The sequence below is a fragment of the Neolamprologus multifasciatus genome, chromosome 7, assembly GCF_963576455.1.
Source record: "Neolamprologus multifasciatus chromosome 7, fNeoMul1.2, whole genome shotgun sequence".
Lineage (NCBI taxonomy): Eukaryota > Metazoa > Chordata > Actinopteri > Cichliformes > Cichlidae > Neolamprologus > Neolamprologus multifasciatus.
The window spans coordinates 36042510-36066118 of record NC_140445.1 but is presented as its reverse complement, the minus strand read 5'-3'; the positions used below and the strand labels follow the sequence as shown (position 1 = coordinate 36066118).

At 39.8% G+C, this 23609-nt stretch overlaps 1 protein-coding gene and 1 long non-coding RNA gene across 7 annotated transcripts in view; one reads left to right on the top strand and one right to left on the bottom strand.

Annotated features, from left to right (window-relative positions):
- Positions 1-23609, top strand: part of tcf4 (transcription factor 4) — a 249336-nt gene that overhangs the window by 59888 nt on the left and 165839 nt on the right. For all 6 annotated transcript variants that reach the window (XM_085166088.1, XM_085166086.1, XM_085166089.1 and 3 more), the window contains 2 exons: positions 6413-6468; positions 8703-8778. In XM_085166088.1, coding sequence (XP_085022214.1) covers positions 6413-6468; positions 8703-8778 — 132 coding nt within the window. The remainder of the gene's footprint in view (positions 1-6412; positions 6469-8702; positions 8779-23609) is intronic.
- The window catches only part of LOC146514693 (uncharacterized), a 332360-nt gene continuing 311512 nt past the window's right edge, over positions 2762-23609 (bottom strand). The window contains exon 3 of the long non-coding RNA XR_014875058.1: positions 2762-3653. This is a non-coding gene — a long non-coding RNA (uncharacterized LOC146514693). The remainder of the gene's footprint in view (positions 3654-23609) is intronic.

Genomic DNA, 23609 nt, shown 5'->3' with positions numbered 1-23609 from the left:
CAACTGAGAAGGTGTAAAAGTGTTTGATTACACAGCTGAGTTTGACTAAAAGAGAGTCTTAAGAGTATCTCCAGTGAATATGATGATCACAAAACCGCCAATCAGCTTTTTATTTTCTTTAAATCTTCTCTGGGAGCAAATGATTTTCCGTTACCTTGTTCTACGTTGTCGTTGTTGAATCGACACCAGGTAATGATTTTCATTCATAACAAAAATAAAACAGTTATCTTTTTAAAAATCATTTTAGGATTATTTGAGTCTTTGAGCGTGCACGTTTTTATTAAATTAACAAATGTGTCAATAGTTCTGTTTCTGATCACCACATACTGTTTGACATTTGTATATTGGGGCTGGGGAAAGCCTATAGTTAATTATAGAGTTTGGTTGGAGACCAGATGAGAACAGTGAGCCTACAGAGCTCACACAGGTGCACACCCATACGCTTGATTTTCTCACAGCACGACCACTGTCCTCATTTCTGATTTCTGTCAATCAGAGGCCATTTATTACCTTAATCAACACGCGTGTGTATGTGTGTGTGTGTGTGTGTGTGTGTGTATCTGCGTGAGTCTTCAGTTGTCAGCATTACATCATTACATATATAGCACGTTTGTTCGTGGTGCATGGTTGACTTGACTTTTTCCTCTGTGTGTGCCAGGAAACTGAAATCTTTAAAGCTATGTGCCACAGAGTAGAATTGGTCAGTTATTTCAAAAGTTTCTCCCTGAAAGTGGCTAATACAGTTAACCCAGGCATATTCATGCAAATGCTTTTAATTTTTAAGTCCAAGGAATTATGCTTTTCACTCTCTTACTGGCCTTCTTAAAAATCATTTGCAACAATTTAGCTATTAATGTCTGGTTTATGCAGTCTGAGCATCTGATGGTGAGTTGTGTCTGTTTAAATTCTGGGAAGCACTCATGTGGGGTCTAATCTAAGGCCTCATTTACACAGGTCTAGAGACATGTTTGCAACCAATTGCCAACCTCTGGTCACTAGGGAAAAATGTCTATTCTGCAACCAATTATTGAACGGTTGCTGAAGATTGCTGGGTGAAATTATTTCCAAAGAGGGTACTGCAACAACAACAAAAAAAACCTTCTTGAGATTGCTTTGGTTGTGTGTCAGTTGCCATTATGATTTTTAATACAGCAAAACTTTTTCCTTTTAATTGTGTGTATGGGACTGCTTTTGGTGGCATCCTTAAATTGTAGCTTCAGGAAAATAAGCTGGGATTTGAGCTAGTCGTCTTTAAGTTGAAGTCTTTAATGGAGACTGAAAGCTGAAAATCAGCCCTTTTAAATTAGCATATTAACATCCACTAGGTCAGTGATGGCCATGTAGGTTTGATTTGGATTGGGTTTTCTTTCAGGCACATCCAATATAGACAAATTAGCACGATTTTACATTATAAATATAGTATTACGGTCTTTCCAAACTATCCAACTTGTCAATGCTGAATACTAACCAAAACCAAACCCTAACCCTACATGGTTCTCTAGTGACCAGGTTAACTGTATTTTACTGCCCAAAAAAAATTAGAAAACAAAAACAACACTCACATGGAATACAAAGACTGGCTCATTGGTAGTACTTGGGCACAGGGCTGTTTTTGTCCTCAGTAATCACACACACACACACACACACACACACACACACACACACACACACATAGGGTAACTGTATTAATAGGAGTCTGTTTTGTGTCAGGCAGGTCTTAATAGGATCAGTGTGAGAGACATGGAGCTGTCTGTCAGTCTAAGTTCATTAACTGATGATAGATAACCTGCACTGTGTGTGCGTGTGTGAGAGAGAGGGAGAAATAGAGGGTTAGGGCTGTATGTTTCTGTGCTTTTCAGTGTGTGTTTCCCTGCTTGTGTGTAAATTCTCTCCCTCTCTCTTGTGTAATTTATAGCCCTCAATCGGAGCCTTATCAGGTGCAGGACACATGGACGCCTCCTTCTCTCCTCCTTCTCTCCTCCTTCTCTCTTCCTTCGCCACATCTTTCAACTTCTGCACACCCAACTTGTATTTTCTCTCCTCTTTTTCCTCACCTCCCTCTCATCCAATCTTCCCTTCTTTGTAGTTTTCAATGAGCAGAGATGCATTCTTTAATTGCTGTACTCCTCTTCCTCTTTTTTCCCCATCTTCACCATTTCTACCTCATCAGGACCAGCAGTCTTCAAACCTTTCTTCACTTTTAATTTCTTTTTTCCTTCTTCTCCCTTTTTCAAACTGCACCTTATTTGCTGGACAGAAATATGCATTACCAAAGAAATAAAACATATAAAGAATCATATTTCTGGTTACCTGAAAACAACTGTTTACCAGGACATGTAATATAAAGCCACTTTAGCTTTTTCTTTATTTCAGGTAAAGAATCCAACTGATTCACTATATATTCACCAGATCAAACTACTCAGCTTCTTGACAGCATCTCCCAGGGAATTATGGTTTCTCCCAATCTCAAACTGGAGCTCTTTTACATTAAACAAAAGTATTAACTGCTATACTACAGAGCTACACCTCCAAATCATGCTAGTTAATGATTAATAATGCCGTGTTTGTTCCCCTTATGGGTACAAAATTACTAAAATTCCTTAATTAAGTTCCCAAAATCTGCTTATCCATTCTACCACACCAACCATGTTTAAGTTATGTTCTTCAAATAAACAGAAAGTCATTTAGGAAGAAGAAAATGAGAAAAAAAACACTCAAATATCATTTCACTAATTCTGAATCAGTATACATATTGAAAAGGAGTGAGAAGAAGTGGGCGCTTAGTTTAATCTCATCGCTTCTCCACAAGTTAATATTTCTCTAGCTTCCCTTTTAATATAAATCTCAATACCGATGATAGACATATTTCTAATAACAGAATATTTATACTACTTGTTTTTACAACTCAACAACTTTACCTCAAGACGTCAAAACCAAGGGCCTCCAGTTTTGTAAAGTTAATTGCAAAATCTTATTTTTGCATTAAGACCACATCTTTATACCTCTTTTTGAGTTCTTCATAGTTGGACATTGCTTGTCTGATCAAGTGTGTGTTCCCCTTATTCCAGGCAAGTTGCGTGTCTCCTAATTACATCGGCTCACGTCTCAATTCCCACAATCTGGTCAAACAAATGTATTGTCTGTCAGTCTGAGTGATAAAATATAAACTGTCTAAATTTGCAGATGTGTTCCCTGAATCCACCCTAAATCTGACTGAATGTAAGTTCCCTAAATGTAATCTTTTACCTTAATTACCTTAAATCCAGCATGTGCTTGAAAACCTTCTGACCTAGTACTTGTTCTCTATATCTAATTGTTAAACTGGTTTTCCTAAAGCCATTAAGCTCCAAATGTACAGGGTGGGCCATTTATATGGATACACCGTAATACAATGGGAATGGTTGGTGATATTAAAGTCCTTTTTGTGGCACATTAGTATATGTGAGGGGGCAAACTCCTCAAGATGGGTGGTGACCATGGTGGCCATTTAGAAGTCGGCCATCTTGGATACAACTTTTGTTTTTTCAATAGGAAGAGGGTCATGTGACACATCAAACATCATATCTGGTGAACGCAGTAACCGGGTCATTGCAGCAGATTTCAATGCAAGACACCCTACGACACCACCCATCTCCCATGCTACAGTTAGCAAACTGCTTGCTAAGTTTAGTGAAACTGGTTCAGTGTTGGATTTGCCAAAATGTGGACGCAAGAAAACTGTCACTAATGAAACATTAGTGGCTGTCCTAGCTTCATTCAGCAAGAGCCCACAGCATAGCACTCGCCACATGTCACTGGAGAGTGGCATTAATCAAACATCCCTTCGGATATTAGTTACTCACAAATGGCACCCTTACAAACTCCAGCTACTGCAGCATCTCAACGAGGATGACCCAGATCGGCGCACAGAATTTGCAGAATGGGCAAACCAAAAATTGGAACAGGACCCTCAGTTCACGCAGAAGATTTTGTTCAGTGATGAGGCAAACTTTCATGTGAATGGTGAAGTTAACAAACAAAACCACCGCTATTGGTCTGACACTAACCCACATTGGATGGATTCCTCCAAGACTGTTGGAACAACAAAAGTGATGGTTTGGTGTGGTATATGGGGTACAACGATAGTGGCTCCATTCTTCATCAATGGAAACCTCAAGGCCACTGGATATTTGAAATTGCTACATGATGATATGTTTCCCTCTTTATGCACTGAAGCTGGCATGTTCCCTGAGTTTTTCCAGCAAGATGGTGCACCGCCACATTATAGGTGCCAGGTCTGAGCATTCCTAGATGAACGGTTTCCTGGAAAGTGGATTGGTCGTCGTGGGCCAGTTGAATGGTCCCCAAGGTCTCCCGATCTGACCCCCTTAGACTTTTATCTTTGGGGTCATCTGAAGGCAATTGTCTATGGTGTGAAGACACGAGATGTGCAGCACCTGAAACTACGGATACTGGATGCCTGTGCTGGCATTTCTCCTGCGGTGTTGCTATCAGTGTGTGAAGAGTGGGAGAAGAGGGTTGCATTGACAATCCAACACAATGGGCAGCACATTGAACACATTTTATAAGTGGTCAGAAACTTGTAAATAACTCATGAAAGAATAAAGTTACGTTGAAACCAAGCACACCATTGTTTTTCTTGTAACATTACCAATAAGTTTGATGTGTCACATGGCCCTCTTCCTATTGAAAAAACAAAAGTTGTATCCAAGATGGCCGACTTCTAAATGGCCACCATGGTCACCACCCATCTTGAGGAGTTTGCCCCCTCACATATACTAATGTGCCACAAACAGGACTTTAATATCACCAAACATTCCCATGTTATTGTGGTGTATCCATATACATGGCCCACCCTGTAGTTTCCCCAAATTCACCTAATTATAACAAGTTCCCTAAATTTTCATGGATTGATGACAAACTGCATTTGAACAAATATAGTGTCTTATCCGTTTCCCGTGTATGTGTTAATAAAATCGAGTGTTCATCAGGTATTTGTTGAAAATATCCACCTGGTCATCAAACACACTCCCTCAGACCAACTCATTATTGAATATGTGTTACTGCTTTTCAAATGCAGCCAATCACTAAATCCAGCTTGCCATCAAGTGTTTTCTTTGTCATTTTTCCAAACTGTTGTAAGTTTTATTCTCTATTATATTCTGGTCTGTTCTAATTTGTTATACAAAGTCATAGCCCAAAGGTACCTTAGTTAAGGTGGGGACGTTTGGCTTAATTCCAAAAGGCTTTCTGTAACTGAACCAGTTTATTTCTGTTGTGCTAAATCTCACACACACACACACACACACACACATACACACACACACACACACACACACACACACACACACACACTCACTCACACACTCACACAGAGATAAGCTGACATTCCAAATGACTCGACAATGAATGTAAGCTGCTCACTATACACACACTGACACAATGAAGAGCCTATTGAAGAGAGATTTGTGCATTACAATGCATGAGACGGCTATGTGTGTGTGTGTGTGTGTGTGTGTGTGTGTGTGTGTGTGTGTGTGTGTGTGTGTGTGAGAGAGAGCAGCATTTGCACATTTTATGCGACCTGAATGCACCGGTCTACCTGTCATGTATCCCTTCCTTTCTTCCTCTCTCTGTTGATGTTGATGTCTCTTGACCTTTGTTTTCACCAACAAATCGTCAAATTATGCCCTTGGATGTTAGCCTTGTAAGCGTCACAGCTCTATAGTAAAGGTCTGGTTAACTTTGACTAAAGCTAGTCTGTTAATAGGAATAAACATACAATGTCCATAGAGGACGATTGCAGTGTGCCATGTGGTCAGCCTTTGGAATAAGAATTCATCATGACCCTACAGAACCTGGTGCCATTCATAGGTTACCTGTGACCCCTGAGTCAACACTCTGACCTTTTGTAAAATATAACTTCCTAATCCAGTTTGTTAGATATTAGTGGTCCGCAGAAGGCTTAAAGGACCATTAAACTTTCCTGAGACACATTAAAGGCTCTGCAATCATAATCAATAACGTTTAATGACTTAGGGAATGGTGATATAATGATTTACGCTGCTGTGGTTGATTATAGACACAGTACAATTGTAATATAAAAGTGCTGAGAGATATTGATTGATATTGTGAGTGATTAAAATGCAAAACTAAGGACTGAAGATATTTAATGTCAAGTATAAACGAAACAACTGTGTGTTTTAGAACATCATGTACAATGAAGCGCTGTAAAGTGTTTCTTTTAACTTGTTATTATTTCATTTTTTCAGTATTTTTTCATCTATCTGCTTCTTGCTAGCTGATTAACACATAATTTTTGGACACTGAATTTTGTACTGTCAGTATTGTGTGTTGTGTGTTTTCTTTGGTCATTTCAAAAAATAATCATTATTCTCTCCCCGTCTCACAGATATGGAGGAGCGGACGGGTGCAGCATCATGGGCGAGTGGAAGTCGTTCTTCTAAGGTAACAAATTACAACAACTGCTAATAATGATTACTAAAGCTGATGTGTTTGCCTTCATTCATAACATTCATCATTTCATGACTAATGCACTGAACGTGTCTTGAAACAACCTGTTAGCAGGGAACTTTTCACTTTTTTTGTCCCCATAGAATTGTTCCTGTTTTTCAAACAGACATTTTTAATGGCCATCAAAACCTTGAAGTGCTGGAACTCTCAGCCACTTGTACAGTAGTGTCTTGGATCTTAAGCACCAAACAACAACAGTGTTTGAACTGTTGATCACATATGTGTCTTTCATTTTCAAATTAAGGTATTTGGCCATTTAAATGAGCCAAAAAGGTACATTCTAGTTCCAAAGTGATAATTGTATATTAGCAATGACACACTAAGAAGGCTCTGGGTTCAAACTTCCTGGGGCCATTTTTCTTCTTAAGCCTAAAGAGTTACAGCATCTTATGAGAGTCCTCCAGGTCCTGTAAGCTGTGAATTGTAGCTTCTGTGGATCAGACTTCTTAGTGCACATCCCTCAGCACCCAGGCCCTGGTTCATTGTGTGCCCCTCTTTGAACCACAGTTCATCACAGCTGATGGCAGCAGTCGTCCAGCCTCGACAATCTAACCCCTGTCACTTACTTTGCACCTGCCCATCTCTTTCACATTCAACACACTGGCTACACGAAACAAATGCTCACTTAGTAATACAGTGGTCCCTCGGTATATCACGGTTCACCTTTCTCGGCCTCGCTGTCTTGCAGATTTTTCTTTGTGCAATTTTGCATGCTTCGATCGCTAACAGTGTGACACTGAAGTATTGTACTGTATGTTTGTAAGTTTTCTCCCCAACGAACACAACCATCGATGAAACATTTTGCACGGTAAAAGGCTACGGCGGGTGCCTTTGGTTTCATTCTATAATACTGGACTTATTTTTCTACGAAGGTTTGAACTGTGAGAGTGTTTAAGCAAGAGAGAAAAGTGTTAAAATGTTCATGCCTGTCTGAGAAAAGTGTATAAAGTGTGTTATGAGGGGTTTTACAGCCTTAAAACATCTATAATAATTGTAAAGTTGGCTACTTCGCGGATTTCACCTGTTGCGGATTATTTTTAGAACGTAACTCCCACGATGAACGAGGGACCACTGTATATCCCAGTCTTCGACATGATTCTTCTATGTTTTTATAAGCTTTCGAATGAAACTGAGAGTATATTGTAGTAAGGCAAGCAGGCAATGTGTACTAAAGAGGATCGGAGCTATCCATCTGAGGCCTAAGTCATTGTTAGTGACCACAGCCATAATCCTAAACGCAACACCGTACAATCAGAATAAGTATTTTTTTTAAGTTACTCTCCCTAAACGTGTCAATTGGGGAATGAAGAAAATACAAAAATTCGAACTTGCACACATCAAAAACTATTTTCTTATTTTTTTAACTTTTTACTTTTAAGGTTGGGTTCATCATCACTGATGACTTTGGCCTCAGAGATGAACTAAACTGTTGTACAATAACAGCAGGACATAGAACCAGTACCAAGCTGTGAATATTACATTCATTACATTCACATGTAATAATTGTTTATCATAGATTTTATGATAACCGTTTGTCCTGTGTCACCATCTGAAGAAATCCAGTATTTTCTCTTTTAACTCTTTCCACCATTTTACCAGCTACTTATTTTATCTGCCAAGAAGTAAATATACTGAATATCAATATACAGAAGGTACAGAAGAGGCTTTTTATGAAGTTCCATTAAGAGCATCTCAGCAGCAGATTCAGCCTGTAATTGTCTTCAGCCTGTCTTCACTACTACCAGTTTGCACAAATTTCTACTTCCTGTGTTTAGATTTGGCAGGAGACCTGTGTTACACGTCTGTAGCTTTGCTTCCTGTCATTGCTGTTGTATTTTTCGTCAAGTCTTCAACATTTAAGGAAACGGAGCATGTCATGTTCCTGCTAAGAGTGCTAATTTCTACGCTTGCTGTGGTCAAACTTAGACCATAACCTGCCTACAAGCAGCTCCATCACACGTCGCTAAACTTACAGCTTCACATTTAGTTTTCATACATATTTCCAAACATTTTGAACTATACACTGCTGTATACACCATGTACACTGGAAAATGTAAAAGTGTCAGTCATCCAGTGTTGTCTCTACAACTTCAAGGACTATTTCTACTTGTAATGCTACAGATGATGCTGTTTGCATTGCTAACTAGATGTCCTGTCTCCCTCCTCAGAGTTATGCCGATGGGTCTCAGTACATGACGTCACATGACAGCCTCTCACCTCCGTACACCAACTCCAGGGTAACAGGTATGGTGCAAGCTAAATGTGTGTGCATGGGTACATGCATTTTTTTTTTTTTTTTTGCAATTCATTTCTTTCTAGCCATCAGCTTTAGATTCACAGCTTTGTCGGGTCCTGACTGTGTGCGCGTGTGTCTGTGGAGAATTAGTGAAACACTAGCATACACTGGAGGAGACAGGTCATCTGGCATGCAATTTCTCTCTCTCTTTCCTCTCTTGGCCCGCTGTGTGGAAAAACGCCAGGCAGTGTGTGCTCATTTACCCATGATGCTCTCTGCCTCTGGCTCTCTTCGATGTGGCGCCAGTTGTGAGCAAATGGCCACTGACACAGATAATCTGCCTCTCTCCCTCTCTCTCTCTTCCTCTCACACAGTCACACAAGCATATAATCACTGAAACACACACATGCAGATGTACTTACACACACACATGCACACACACACTAAACAGAGCTTAATTACCTTTGACTGGATGCATCAAAAATGGAAGATGTTAGCTCTCAGCTATCTGACTCTACCTGCCTTTTTCTGCCACTCTGTCTCTTGTGCTTCTTCTCATTAGTTTTGAGTGAGCTCACACTTGTGATGCACTGAATCTTAAACCCTCCACTCGAAGTGACAGAGTTTAAAAAAAATGTGCTGTTTGTGCATTTTTCTCCTATATTTCTTTGGCTGCACATAAAAGATGGGCATAGCTACCATGATGTCTCAAATTGGTTTGTGCATTTTGGAGCTGTTAGTCTTTTTGGAGCCACAAGTGACCATATTTAGACAAGAAGGGTGAGATTAGCTTAAGTAGATCAGTAAGCTTGATTAGCAGGGTACATATAAATCAAATACTAGAATTTCACTTATCAAAACAAGTACACTCACCTCTGGTCTCTTACTGCAGTTAACCAATACCAAACTAAATATTTGTCAGACAATTACACTAAAATGCTGCACAACAAAAACTCTGACCACATTTCTTAAGAAGGGGGTAAATTGGCTGGTGACACTAAAACTTATTTGGAGCAAGCTGTTAATCTGTAAGGTGGAACAGTGGTGTAGCGGTTACCACAACTGACTTGATGTGACTACTTGGTTTTGGTTGTTTTTCTTTTTTTAAATAAGTGCCACCTGAAGTGGGTGAGAGTCCAATGACATAATTTGTATGCACCTCGATTTTTTAAAAAGCCAGGTCTGATTCTTGTGGAAGAGTTGCTCATATGACTCATCAAATGATGTCACTCCCTAGCTCAGTTGGAAATCTGGCTAACTAGGTCCTAAACAAGTACCGGGTACCAGGTACTGCCACTTAATGGAAGTCCCTAAAACCTGAGAGGAGTCAAGTCAAAATGAGTCAAGTAGGTACTAGTAGAAAAGTGACTTAAGTACTTGTCCTGCGATGAACTGGCAACCTGTCTAGGGTGTATCCTGCTGCTTGCCAAGTGATGGGTGGCATAAGCTCCAGGCCCCATGGTTACCCTGAACTGGATAATTGGAAGAAAATGGATAGATGGTCATTTATTTATACTGTAAAGTTGAGCATTTTAAAATGGGAATTTATGGGACTGACCATACCTGTTTTCACATTTTATGAGCAAAGGTATAAGGACACTTAACCAACAAAAGTGTGTTGATTACTTTAATGGCCATATGAGCCCAAAACAGGTGGCAGTAATGTGGTGCTCTAGCAGGCTCCACACGTTGAATTTCATGGTTTCTGCATCCTGTCAGAATTTGCTCCCGTTTACCCACGAAAGCATTAGTGAGGTCCAGCTTGATGTTCTGCAGTAAGGCTTAGCTTGTACTCAGCGGTGAATAGTGTTGAGCCTAGAGCGTTGTTAGCTCAGTTAAGTTCTTTCACACTAAACTGGGACATCTATATTTTCATGAGTCTGACCTTGTGCACAAGGGTACAATCATATAAAAAACAGGAAAAGATCTTCCCTGAACCTATTGTTTAAACATCACAGTGGAACTAAAGTGCTGAAATTAAACTTGTAAAAGAAAAAAAAAAGAGCCCCTTTTGATATTTTTTTTAACCGATTTATAAATGTTATAATTTTAGAGGGCATAGCAGTCTGGTTTCAAGTGGATAATGGATTTTAGACAGATGCGTGAGTGGTGGTTAATTAAAAATGATGACAAACATTTTATTAATTTTGTTCATGTCATTAGGTGGAGTTTAAACTTGCCTAAGCCTCTCGAGGACTCGTGTTAAAGTTTTAATATATGCACGCACAAGTGTTTAAAAGCAAAGTTCACAAAGGGGAGGTTATTAATTAAATCTCAGCTGAAGCAAAAGTGTAAAAAAACATATTTATTATCTTATAGAATTATCCGAACCTGGGTGTCGAATGCACCAACGAGGCAAAAGAAATGTCAAACTTGAGAGTCGTGGGCCTCATGTTGGAATGATCCATTGTGAGTGCGATGTGTTGTGACAGTGTTGTGATTATTTTATGTATCTGCAGATGCAGAGAGGGAGCAGACAATGCAGAGTCAGAAATGGAAATATTGTATTTCATCGGGCGCACAGGAGCTGCAATTTACTTTGATAATGATAACACTAAGAGACCGAGACAGCAGGGGATATGGAGCACACACAGTTCTATCATTGCTAAGAGTTTTCTAGAAAGCTCCCTCTTTGCTTTCTACCTTTAACAGAACCGTTTCTCAGTCAACTGGTCTTGTAAAATTTGATTGTGTTTGATGTTTGTGTTAGCTTTTCTCTCTGTGTGTGTCTTGATGGATATTGCAGTCTTCAGTACCAATACTAAGATATCAATGATGCTGTTTCTCAGCCTGGATGAGAATTAGCAACTCCAACTCTGAGGCCACGGTTCTGATTGGAAAACGTGGATTTCCTGCTCTGGGTTGGGCAGGAGTTCACGAACCTTGGGTCATATTAACACTGGGAAATGAAGGAGCAGGAAATTGACAGGTAGATCAGTGAAACGTTGGCACTGATATGAATATCAATAATCTTATCCCTCAGTCAATAATGACTGAGGGATAAGACTCATGTTTGGATGTCTTAAAATCAATGTTTTAGCATCATAAGAAGATAAAAAAAACAGGATGAATTAGAGGAGAAGCTCAACAATCTGGTAACCAGTTCTCAGGAACATCTGCAAATGTATCTTACGATGGATTGGGGCCAAGGTGTTTCTGTTTAGTTGGCTTGTGGTTGCTTGGCTGTTGCTAGACAGTTACTAACTGCTTGCTTTGGTATGGTTAGGGGGTTGTTGAGGCTTTGTAGGTCAATCTGTTGTTGCTTTGCAGCTGCTATGGCGGGTATTATTTTGCTTTGCTTGTTTTACAGCATTTACTAGCCGCATTGAGAATGTTCTCATCAACTGGTTGGAAGGTAGCGGTTAAGTGCCATATATGAAAATGCTTTCTGCTGCTCATTTAACATAAACCTGACAAAGCCTAGATGAGTTTAAACAATCAATTGTACTGTTTGAAAGCTACTATAAGTATAATAAACTGTCATCTAGTATTCAGTTCAATCAATAGAGGAAAAAGCGCCACGTTGTAATTAGAAATTTGAAAGAAAGCATCTTAAAGATGTAACTGATCAACCCAAATGTACCCTGTGTAATCAGTTAGCTGCTAAACATATAAATTCAAAAGAGTCTTAAAAGTAGCTGCGGACTGTGACAGAGCTTCGTATTGCCTCCATTTGGTTGTGCACATGTCGCCAGGGTGTAGTGTCCATCACTCTACAGTTTGTTTGAGCGAAGTTCATTCACAGCAAAAAAGTGCTCATGATCAAATGTCACACGATTCACAAAAAGGCAATTTATGGCGCAGCTTTGCACCAGCAAAACAACCCCTAAATATTTTATTTATACCATAAACATGATTGTGAGCTTCAATGGTGAGCGACTGCAGCCCATTTAGGTCACCTTCAGGTTCAAGACTCTAAAGAAGAAAGAAACACTTCAGAGTTTAATGAACCAAACCTGAACATGTTGACCCTGCACCCCCCCACCCCCACCGCACTTCTCTCCCTCTCTAACCTTGTCTGTCTTTCTTAACCCCCCCCCCCCCCCCCCCCCCAACAGATTAGAGTGATGTTATGCTCTAGATAATCAGCGAAGGGATTAGTGTCATCTCAGCGACCCTGCTAGATTAATCTGCTACCACACACACACACACACACACACACACACACATGCGTGCACACGAACAGAGTGATCTAGCAATCAGAATAAGATGGTGGTGTGTGTGTAAATGTGGACCTTTACTTACATATGTGCACAAATTTTAACGTGTGTGGTTTTATGCCTATTGTGTGTGTGAATTTGTGATGTTTTTTTTTATGTAACTGTGTTTTTGTAGGTTTGCGGTTGTGTGTGTTTCGATGGTGTGTGTGAGTTGGCAGGTTTACCCTGTCGGTATCTCAGTGTGTGATGTCAGCTTCTGTGTGTGTGTGTGTGTGTGTGTGTGTGTGCTTTAATGTGGTTAAACGCAAAGGTCTGATCGTTGCTGTGTTCTTTGTGCGATCGAATGACTGCGTGCTTGTACTTGTGTGCGTTTTGATGTGTATGTTCAAGTTCACCTTGTCATTCTGTCAGGTCTGTACCTGAGTGTGTGATACTGCTTTTATCTTTATATGTATATGTAGATGTGTGTGTGATTGAATGCAACCTTGCACTTGTCTGAATGTTTTAATGTGTAGTGTGTGAGTGTGTGCGTATTAATACATGTGTGAATGTGTGTTTTTAAACTGTGTGTGGAACTTTGAGGTATTGTGTGAGCGATTCTCACTTTCATGCATGTAAGTGTGTGTATGTGGTAACACAAAATATGCGCCCGTCTGAATACCTGTGTGTAGCTGCTGTGGCAGAGCAGGTGCACCAACCAACCAACCCCTCCCTTCCCAAAATGCACACACACACACACACACACACACACACACACACACACACACACACACACACACACACACACACAGACCGACGCACTGTAACTGTCACCTACATAGTAAATGAGGGTCTCAGATGTGTTCTCCAATAATTCCTCTGGTCGCGTTTTCAGTTTTGGGGGTAAAGTAAAAGAGTTTGTTGTGTATGATCATCTCTGAAATTACTCAAAGTTCAGTGCCTAATCATGTTGAAGAGGATAATCTTGTCTGTCATATTAGCCAGTATTAATTCATTAAAGTGGATGTATTATTTATTTTCAGTCATATACTTCTGTCACGTACTTTTACAAAAGTGAATATCCACATTACACATTTCCAAATTCCATTATTAGTCCTGTGAGTCCTGTGAAAGACTTCAGACTACTTGAAATGCTCAGTTCCAAGTTCCAGACAGGTTTTTTTTCTATTATTTGATCTGTATGACATCATAGAGGTGTAATGCCCCAGTTTGGGGGCTTAGAGTACACTTTTCACCATCTTACAGTACTGTCGTTGCAGCCTTTCCTCGGCTCTCTGTGGTAATGGTACGTATTCATCAGTGGCCATGACAGTTTGCATACTACCAATCATAAAACTGAACTCACAGCCCAGTATTACTTAGTGGTACTAGCTTTGGTCATAACGCAAATGTTCTGTTGATAAGGTTGGAGAAAGTCAGCTGAGACTGAACAAGTCACTTGAATCAATTATGAATGGATTTTTCCACTGAAAACGCAAAATCCACAGAGTCAACTTACTGGGTTCTCAATATTAGAGTGTGACTCTTAAAGGGTGACTGAGATGATCCCACAGCTCTACCTGTTGCCACAGATGCTTCACCCTCATGGTTTTCTAATTTTCTGGTTGCAAGGGGCAGCCAGATAGATGAAAGAAGACCTACATGGTCAGGGAAGATAAAATATGTTTTGGATCAATCCAACCTTTTCCTATATCTGCTGACACTAAGAATCAATCCAGTATCATTGTTAAATTAATTAGCAGTTTTCCTCACTGTGATGGCGAGATTAGGATCCATTCTTTTTGAGTCAAGCTGATGACAACAAGCTATGTTACAGTAAATGCAATAAAAGCTTCCCAACAAGTGTTGACTCGAGCCAACATTCTACCATAACAAGAGTCAAAGTAAAACATCACAGAGAGAGAAAACCCATCATCTTATTGGAGCTTTTCACTTGTGTCAATTCACTTCTGCAAACATATGGGGAACAAAAATACTTCCTCCTTTGTATGTCTCACTGTTCAGGATTGAACGGACACCCAATTGAAATATTGTATCAGTGCATTTGGCCTTATTTCAGGCATATCTTTAGGTATGAAACCACAGATAGGAGAAAGAGCAACTTCAAATCCCTAAGAAGATAAAAAAAAAAAAAGTGGTACACATCAGCATTTGCAATGCAAATGCTAATTTTAAACTTCTTATTTATTACAATAAATTTTACTGAAAAAGACAATTTGACAAAGGGATAAACCCAGCAAAATGTTTGCTGCTCTTCTGTTTCCCAGATTGGGGTTTGCATCCAAATCACTTTCCTGTACTGTAACTTCTAAAAAATGCAGCGTTCTGCAGCATTAAGCAAAGCTGTATATAAAAAGTTGTTTATAAACCTGGTGAACTTGGCTCCCTCCTCCTCCTCGTGCTGTTTTTGTTGAAATGCAGTGAGTCAGCCGTCTGTCTCACCTCTGTGTGACCTTATTAATGAGTGTTGAGCCATGAGGCTGGACCCCCTCTGAGGAGGTCACATCTGGACACTTTATATAGAAATACATATCTGTCTCTCTCCTCTCGTTCACCCTCCTTTAGTCACTCTGTTTCTCGTCTAAATTTGGCAGTCCTCTTGTTTTCTTTTATTTCATTCTCTTTTTCTCACTTGATGTGACTTGTTCTTTTTGCCCCTTTCTTTGTCTAAATATATGTATATATGTATTTATGTTTTTGTTTTTGTTTTTGTTTCTTAAATATGTAGACAAGGGGACCCCTTTACCTCAGATGGGTGTGGTGCCAAGATCCGACCCCCACCTTCCACCCCAGTCTCCCTGTGCTTAGTCTTGATTTTGTGCTCAGAATGTTAAACATCGATCGGATGTGAAGAACAATTACAATGAGGGGAAAAAGGAAAGGAGGAATAGTGGCACAAATGGTTGAAGTCACAAAACTCAGACACTGTTTGGGGTTGTAGAACTGCTGCTTACCACTTGACCTATGTGTAAATAAGGTCACATGATGACACCAGCTCTGTAGACTAAATACAGACTAAAGATTTTGCCCTAAAACGTGCATTTTGCTTTATGAAGCGTGTTTTTTTGTTTTGTTTTTCACAAAAACCATGATTTTCATGATAATGTGGGACGTGATTTTCCACACCGTCCCTGACCCGTAAGACAAATATGAAAACTTTTTAATCATGTGGTTCTGAGGAGCACCTAAGACTTCAGTGGCAGAAGGAAGAAGATGATGAAAGATTAATAAGAAATGGGTAATCTTCACTTTCGCTGCACATTACCCTGAAATATTGAGGCAATTTTCCTTTTAGCATTCTTCGTTTCCCACTCTGCCCTCAATCCTTTTCTTTCTGTTGTCTCTACTGATTGAAACTGAGCATCCACTGTCTCATTCTTTGAGTATTTTGAAAGGATATCATAAATTGATTACTGCTGCGCTGACTTCAATGCATTAACACGGACGCACACTGTAAGCCACTGCAGAGTATTTAGTATATTATTGTTTTGAAGGGGCTGTGTATCACATGTAAATTGTCTGTGTAATTAGATCTGACATTGTAATAATAGGTCTCGTCAAGGCGAGAGGGTGGAGGGGGGAAATACACTCTGAAAGGAACGGTTCAGCACTTCAGGGTTCCTGATCATGTGAGGGGGGTTGTGTTGAGTATATATTTTGAAAAAACTGTCAGAGTTAAATGTCACATTTTGAAAAGAAGGTAGTCCCGCTGTACGATTACTGCTATGACTATACTATTACATTTTACAGGCAGGTGGTGTCCGAGCTTGGCAATTAAGCTCTTAATGTCTACCTTCATTTGTTGCCAAAATTTACTCATTTCGCAAAGACAAAGACTGTGAGTACCTGGTATTAGGGACATATTTGTGTGGTTCAATATGTTTGTCAGCATGTCCCCAAGAAAAACTGCATGTTGCAACCAAACATCACAGCAAATGTTATAAACACCATAATATGACCTCTATGGCTGTTACTTTTCATGCTGCAAGAGTAATCTAAATTTATGTGGTTGAAAATGTTGATTTGAAGGTTGATGGCATGCAAAAACGAAAGTAATCCCATCACCAGTGTTGTAAAATTTGTATTTTCATGATCAAAACTATCGTGGAAGGCATCTTTAGAATATCTTCAACCAGCAGCAATGACTCTACAAAGCTGATCCCTCTGCAGGGCTGTACTTGAGGAACTTTGAGCTAAATGAGACAAATAATGTGCTAACAGAGCTAGCATGGTAATGCTAAGCAAGTATAAAGGTGTGACATACATCTTTGGGAATGCCAGCAGACTCCCATGTTAAGCATCAGCCATAGTATTGGGCAAATTAGCATTTTGATCTCATGGTGGTGAAAAAGGCAGGCAATCCCAAAGTAAGTAAATACAAAACTTGCTACCACCTCATCCGTGCCACGAGTGGTGCCTTTCATAAGTTGGTGCTGCATAGAGTGGGACTTCAGGCAACCTTAATAAACATAACTAAAGTTCAAAAGTGCAACATCTACAGAAGGAAAAACAAACTATAAATACAAAACTGCAAAGAAAATTGAAAAGGGAACAGAGAAAGATGAACAAGGGAAGAACCACCGACCACCCAGGAGCATGACAGTTACATTAAACTTAAAATAAAAGTCATAAAAAAGTATAGTCACAAAAGTGTCTTTATTATTTTTACCTAACAAGTCCATCAGTGTAAACAACACAATAAGTTGTTTGCATTGGCAGATATTGACACACACAAGTGTTAATATTGTTCTGATGCTACGACCAATCCATCCACCCTGAACTCCTCGCTACATGGAGCCGTAGAAACATCAACTGATTCCTCTGTCATAGCTTCTACAGGTCAGCAACTAATCTTAAACCCTGAAATTTCAGGCAGGTGGGGGTTATAAGAAATTGCTCATTTCTGTTGATTTATTAAACCGGTTTATTGTAACTTTATGTAACCATTTGTTTGCTGTCTCGACACATTATGGAAAGCATATACTGAATACTGAACACACGAAAGGATCGTTTAGAAAAATTCTTCATATTATGTTTGTTATTATGTAAAACCTTATCATGACCCATCAAGTTTTCAAAACTGCCAAACATATGAAAAAAATCTATCTGTGTCTGTGTATTTATCTGTCTGTCCATCCACGCATTTGTCTGTCTTCTCCATCTTCTGTCATCCATCCAGATGAGGCCCCAGGAGACCAAGCTCAGGTCACTCATGTTCCACTGTGTGTGTGCGTATGTGTGCGCGTGTGTGTGTATGTGCGAATTTTCCTGCCTCTTTCAGTGTGCATGGATTTTGTGTGTCCTTTATCGCTGCATGTCTCTACTGCTATTCGTGCGTACAACTCGTCTCTGTTTGTGTGTGTGTGTGTGTGTGTGTGTGTGTGTGTGTGTGTGTGTGTGTGTGTGACAGACTGTGAAATGGTGCGTAGTAGCACCTGGGCCCTTCAGTGTTGATTGATCGGCTTGGTCATGTGGAAGAGTCCCATCTGGCCAGCCACGCTACAGTGTGTGTGTGTGTGTGTGTGTGTGTGTGTGTGTGTGTGTGTGGCGCAGGGAGAGTGCTTGTTTGTGTGTGAGAGGTGAGAGAGGGAGATAGAGATGTGCAGCATTAAACAGTATGTTTATTGTGAGCGTGAGTGAGAGTGAGAGTGAGCGAGAGAGAGCACTTCAGTTATAACTGTGGCTCCCAGAGGCCAAAGATGAACTGTATTTTATCATCAGAGGGGCTGCATGCACACTGCAAGCCTTAAAGGAAAATGTCCATATTTTTTAGAGTCTGAATCTTCGGTATCACGAATAATGTGTATTATACACAATTGGTGAGAGTTGTCTTAAAGTGTGCTTTATGACAACTTTATTTTTCATTTTTCTTTTAACTTTTAGAATAACTTTTTAAAATTTAATTATAGTATTGGGGTGTTTAATACGGCCTAAATGCATGCCTACTAGGAATAGGCTATTGAATACAATTTAACAAAGACTAATGCTAAGTTTTGTCTTGGTCACTTGTTTGGTCACTATAAGTGGTCACTATAATAAACTGAATGTGAGCGAGTTAGGTGTTTTGAAAATGTTTGAGTGTATAACGTGTTATAGTGTTCTCACACAGTCTTTTGGTTGTGATTACAGTTTACTCACAATCTTACTTACTAGTCAGAACTTTCACATGGAGAGAACATCAGAAGAAAGTCTGAAGTACAAAGAGGAGCTGATAAAGCTACATGTGCTGTGCTGTGCAATAATAACAGTGTGCAATACACATACACTTATTCTTCTTTTTTATTACTAAGTTAATATACTGTGTTGTGTTGTTTGTGTTGCGTTGTGATGTGTCATATCGTGTCGTGTTGTGTTATATGTAGTGCCGACGTAGGACAGTTTTCCAATTTGATTGTACTACTGTACTATGTATGACTGTGCAATGACAATAAAGAGTTATCTTATCTTATCTTATCAGCTGAGCAAAAAGCCATTAAAATAAAGGAAATGCCCATCAGAGCCTGAAACAACATAGAAAAAAAGGAATACAGCAAAGTAATTTAAACCAACTCAGTTAACTACACTACATAACAAAGCACAAAACTAAAGCATGTGGAGAGTCAGTATTGTAGGATATGCGTTAGAACGGGGATGTGTGTACATGTTTGTAACTTAAAGAGGCAGTGAAGCAAGAGAGCAGGAAGTCTCTGACCAGCGAGTACCTGAAACACCTGGACAAGTTGCGAGGAAAGAGGAAATCGAACTTCTAGCATAGATGGATAAAAGTAACACGTCGACAATGTATTTTTAGCACTATGTGTCACCAATGAAGTCTAAAATCGGACAGTCGGACTTTCACACAGTATTTAAATTGGCACATTCATTTTTATTTATTTATTTATTTTTTTTACATAAAATACTGGTGAATGTTTAATGAATGTTTAATACCAAAAGGCCCTGTCATAAAAAAGTCTACTTCTTTAGGCTACTGAGTCTTTAAGCCTAATGTAGCTCATCTGTGGAGACAAGAGGTGAAATGAATGTAAGTAGTTATATTGATGTGGAATCAGGTTGCAAAAAAAATATGTCAGGTATTAGGTTTTCAGCCTTTTTCAACCTTAAATCTTCCTTAAATTACACCTGTATGTCTATGTGCACTGGACACTTCATCCGATGACCTTCGTAAGCTGTCCTTCGGTATCACTAACATCATATGTATGCCAGACCACCAAAGATGGAGCTCCGTAAAAGTCACATGAATGCACAAATCGGACATGCGTGTGAGATTTAGACCTACACTATAAAATGGTGTAAATCAGAAATGAATTCATGCGGATTTGCTTCCATTAAACGAACAAGTGTTGGTTAAAGATTAGAGTGGAGAAATCTCAGTTTAAAAATGGAAAACAGAAATAAAGAGAAAAACAGATGCTGAGAAAAACGAAGACGGAGACAGACAGGGAGAGAGACAGAAAAAGAGACAGTGTGTGTTTTCTGAAACGAAGCCAACTGATAATTAATGTCTCTGACATCATGGTGCTCTAATTAAGCCTGGCATTCATTAAGCTGGGGGGGGGGGGGGGGGGGTTCGTTAGTGGCTTTTTGGAGGGGGGGGATTTGTTAAGTCTTCAGTGTTACTGTTTTTAGACAAAAGAGTGAGCGATGGAGGGAACAACAGAAAGAGAGGTGAGGAGAGACGTGGACATCAGCACAGGGTGTTCAGGTGAGATGACGCACCTTCTGCCCGCCATATTGGAAGTCACCAGCCTGTGGACTGCTGATTCTCCATGTATTGAACTTGGTTATTTAAGACAGACCTGAACAAAGGCAGTTATTTCTCATCAGAAACTGATCCTCACAGTTCACACCAGATAGATAATAAAAAGATAATCACATCAGCTGTTTTACTGCAAATACATCTGATTAGCTGCAAGTTTTCATCAAAAGTTGATAAAATCCTACTAGTTAGCACTTGGTTAACACTTGCTCAAGCTGATTAGTGCATCACAGACTTGCATGCTTTTAATTAAAAGTAGCAAGTTTCACTCTTAGAACCACAGAATCAGGAATGAGTTTGCAGATCTAACATAAGGTACACGTGAAGCTAAAAATTTGAGCTAATTAATTCTACAAGGACAAGGTGCTACAGCTGAGTGATCAGCTGAGTAAAATAGTTCAAATGGCAGTAACCCACAAGGAATGGTAACTGGACTTGATATAATGTAGAGCTTTTCTAGCCTTCCTGACCACTGAAATCATTGTTACATGACTGGCCACATTCACACAGCACACACATCGATACAGTGCACAGATATTTATCATACACACACATTGATGAATGCATCAAGGGCAATTACTATTCTATATCTTGGAAAAGGACACTTGGGCATGCAAACCAGGAGAGCCAGGGATCAAACCACTGACCTTCTGATTAATGGGCAACCTGTTCCGTCTCCTGAGCTATAGCCACCATTGCCCTCAGATGGTGGGTCAATATAATGTTAGGTTAAAGGATCTGAAAGAAAAAAGGGGGGAAAGGAACCAGAGAATAAGTATATGGGGCGACAGGAGATCAGGTCACATTATCATAGTTAGATAAATGTAGCACTACTCATTTTTGGTTCGTGAAGACAGTTCTCATCCAAGTCTCATGTCTCATCCAAGATGCTTCTTCAGTCTTGAACTGAAGGACACTAGCCTTCAGATTCAGTTTTGAACTGAAGAAGCCCCTTGGATAAGAGATGAAACGTCTTCATGAACCACATAGATGTCCAGATTCCCTCTTTTCAAGCACTCAAAACCTTTGCAGATATAAAACTAATACAGTAAAAGGACTAAGGCACTTATGTACTGTAGGTGTCTGGACTGAAGCTAAAAAGTAAGAGAGACATGAACAAAGGTAAAACACTGAATGAATTGGGCTAGATCTGAAAAAAAAATAGAGCAAATTATAATGAAGGTTATCTTTTTCTTTAGGGGGTAAAGGTATTGTGGCTAGAGTAAAGGTGCAGGGTTTAGGTTTGGGAGCTACCCCTAATGGACTAGAGCTAAAGAAATTCAGTATAATAGCAGAGTAGAGGTCAAAGGTCAACAATTAAAGGACTAGATCGAAAAGAGCCAGGAATCAAAGAGTCTTGGGATTTGATCTGTTCTAGGTGAAGGCAAGCAAAATGGCAGGACATCTGAAAAACTGACCTCCCTCTTTAACAAATACAAAGCGACTGGAAAAAAAGAACGACGTAGAGATAAAGGTTAATGTGGTTGAGGAACAAGAAAGACATAAAAGTAAGAGCAAATGAAGCCAAAAGAAAAGACTGATTTTGAAGCAGGGAGAATGAGGGAATACAACGGCATTAATGAAAGGAAGTGTAAGAGATAATAAAAGCAGTTAGTGAGAAACAGGGATGGAGTGACATGGAGAAGAAGGGAAAAAGGGGCAAAATGAAAAGTAAAGTTTGGGATCCCTATCCATTTTTTTGATCGGAGGATTTTCTGATAGCTAATTAGGCATGGAGGGCCAACCATCGACAGCTGCATTCATCATCATAAAACGTAATAATTAATGACATTCCAACAAAGAAAAATATGCAAATGAGCTCTCCTCATTAGCATTTTCATATTCAGCTCCCATAATGCTTTTGCTGACAAGGTTGTAATTAATGAAAATTCATGTCTCTTAGCCGAGGTCTAGATTGGATCGCATTCATTCGCAATCCCCCAAACGAATAGTGGAGAGAGAGAGAGAGAGAGAGAGAACGGGAGAGGAAGAAGAAAAAAACGCGACGGGGATCACTGCCAAGTTTTTAGTGAAACGAGCAGGAGGGGCGGGAGACAGCGCGAGAGAGAGAGAGAGAGGGGGTGAGACAAGAAAAGAGTTAGAGAGAGGGAGGAAAATGGAGATGGAGGAAGGCAGATGGCGAGAGATGAAAGGAAGACAGGCAGCAAGAGATACAGAGAGAGCTCGAACGAAGTGAAATAGAGAGAGGCCAGTGTTGATGCAGAAAGTTACAGGGAAACATGCAGAGTGACATGAATGGAGAACCAGGCAATGAAAGAAAGCATGTAAGAGAGAAAAATATGAATGGAGGGAGACAAAGGTTGAAGGAAAGGAAACAATGGGGTGGACAGGTCGTCAGCACTAGAAGAACTTTACACTTTCTTTTGGAGAAGATTTGTAGGACTTCTCAGCATTTCTATCCCCACGTATTGAAACAGTGTCCCACATTTTGATTGGCTGTAGTTTAGAAAAGTCCAAATTTCGCTTTATTTTTGTCAGTCGGCCTTTTTTCAGTTTTTTCAAATGGCTTTAAAAAATAAAAGTCACAACGAAGGCACAAACTACACAGGTCTGGGTGAAACTGGCGGAACGTGATTCTTAGAGTTTGTCACTCACAGAAACTGGTTACAGAGCAGAGGAATCCCCACAGAAACCCAAATGATCACTACACAACATAGCAACTGTAGTAGACGTTAACAACAGTTTAAAATGAAAATATATGATGTTAAGAAAAGCAACAGAAATACATTTTGCCCCACATTCAATGGATCTGGTCGTCCTACTATGGCTGGAAATGCACTGACATTTTCACAGCACTTTTCTAGTTTTACTATCCATCTCACTTCTGCTCCCACGGCTAACTGGGAAGGCCTCGCTGTGAGGCCATAGTGCTAAAGCTGCACCAACTAACATGCAGATGGTG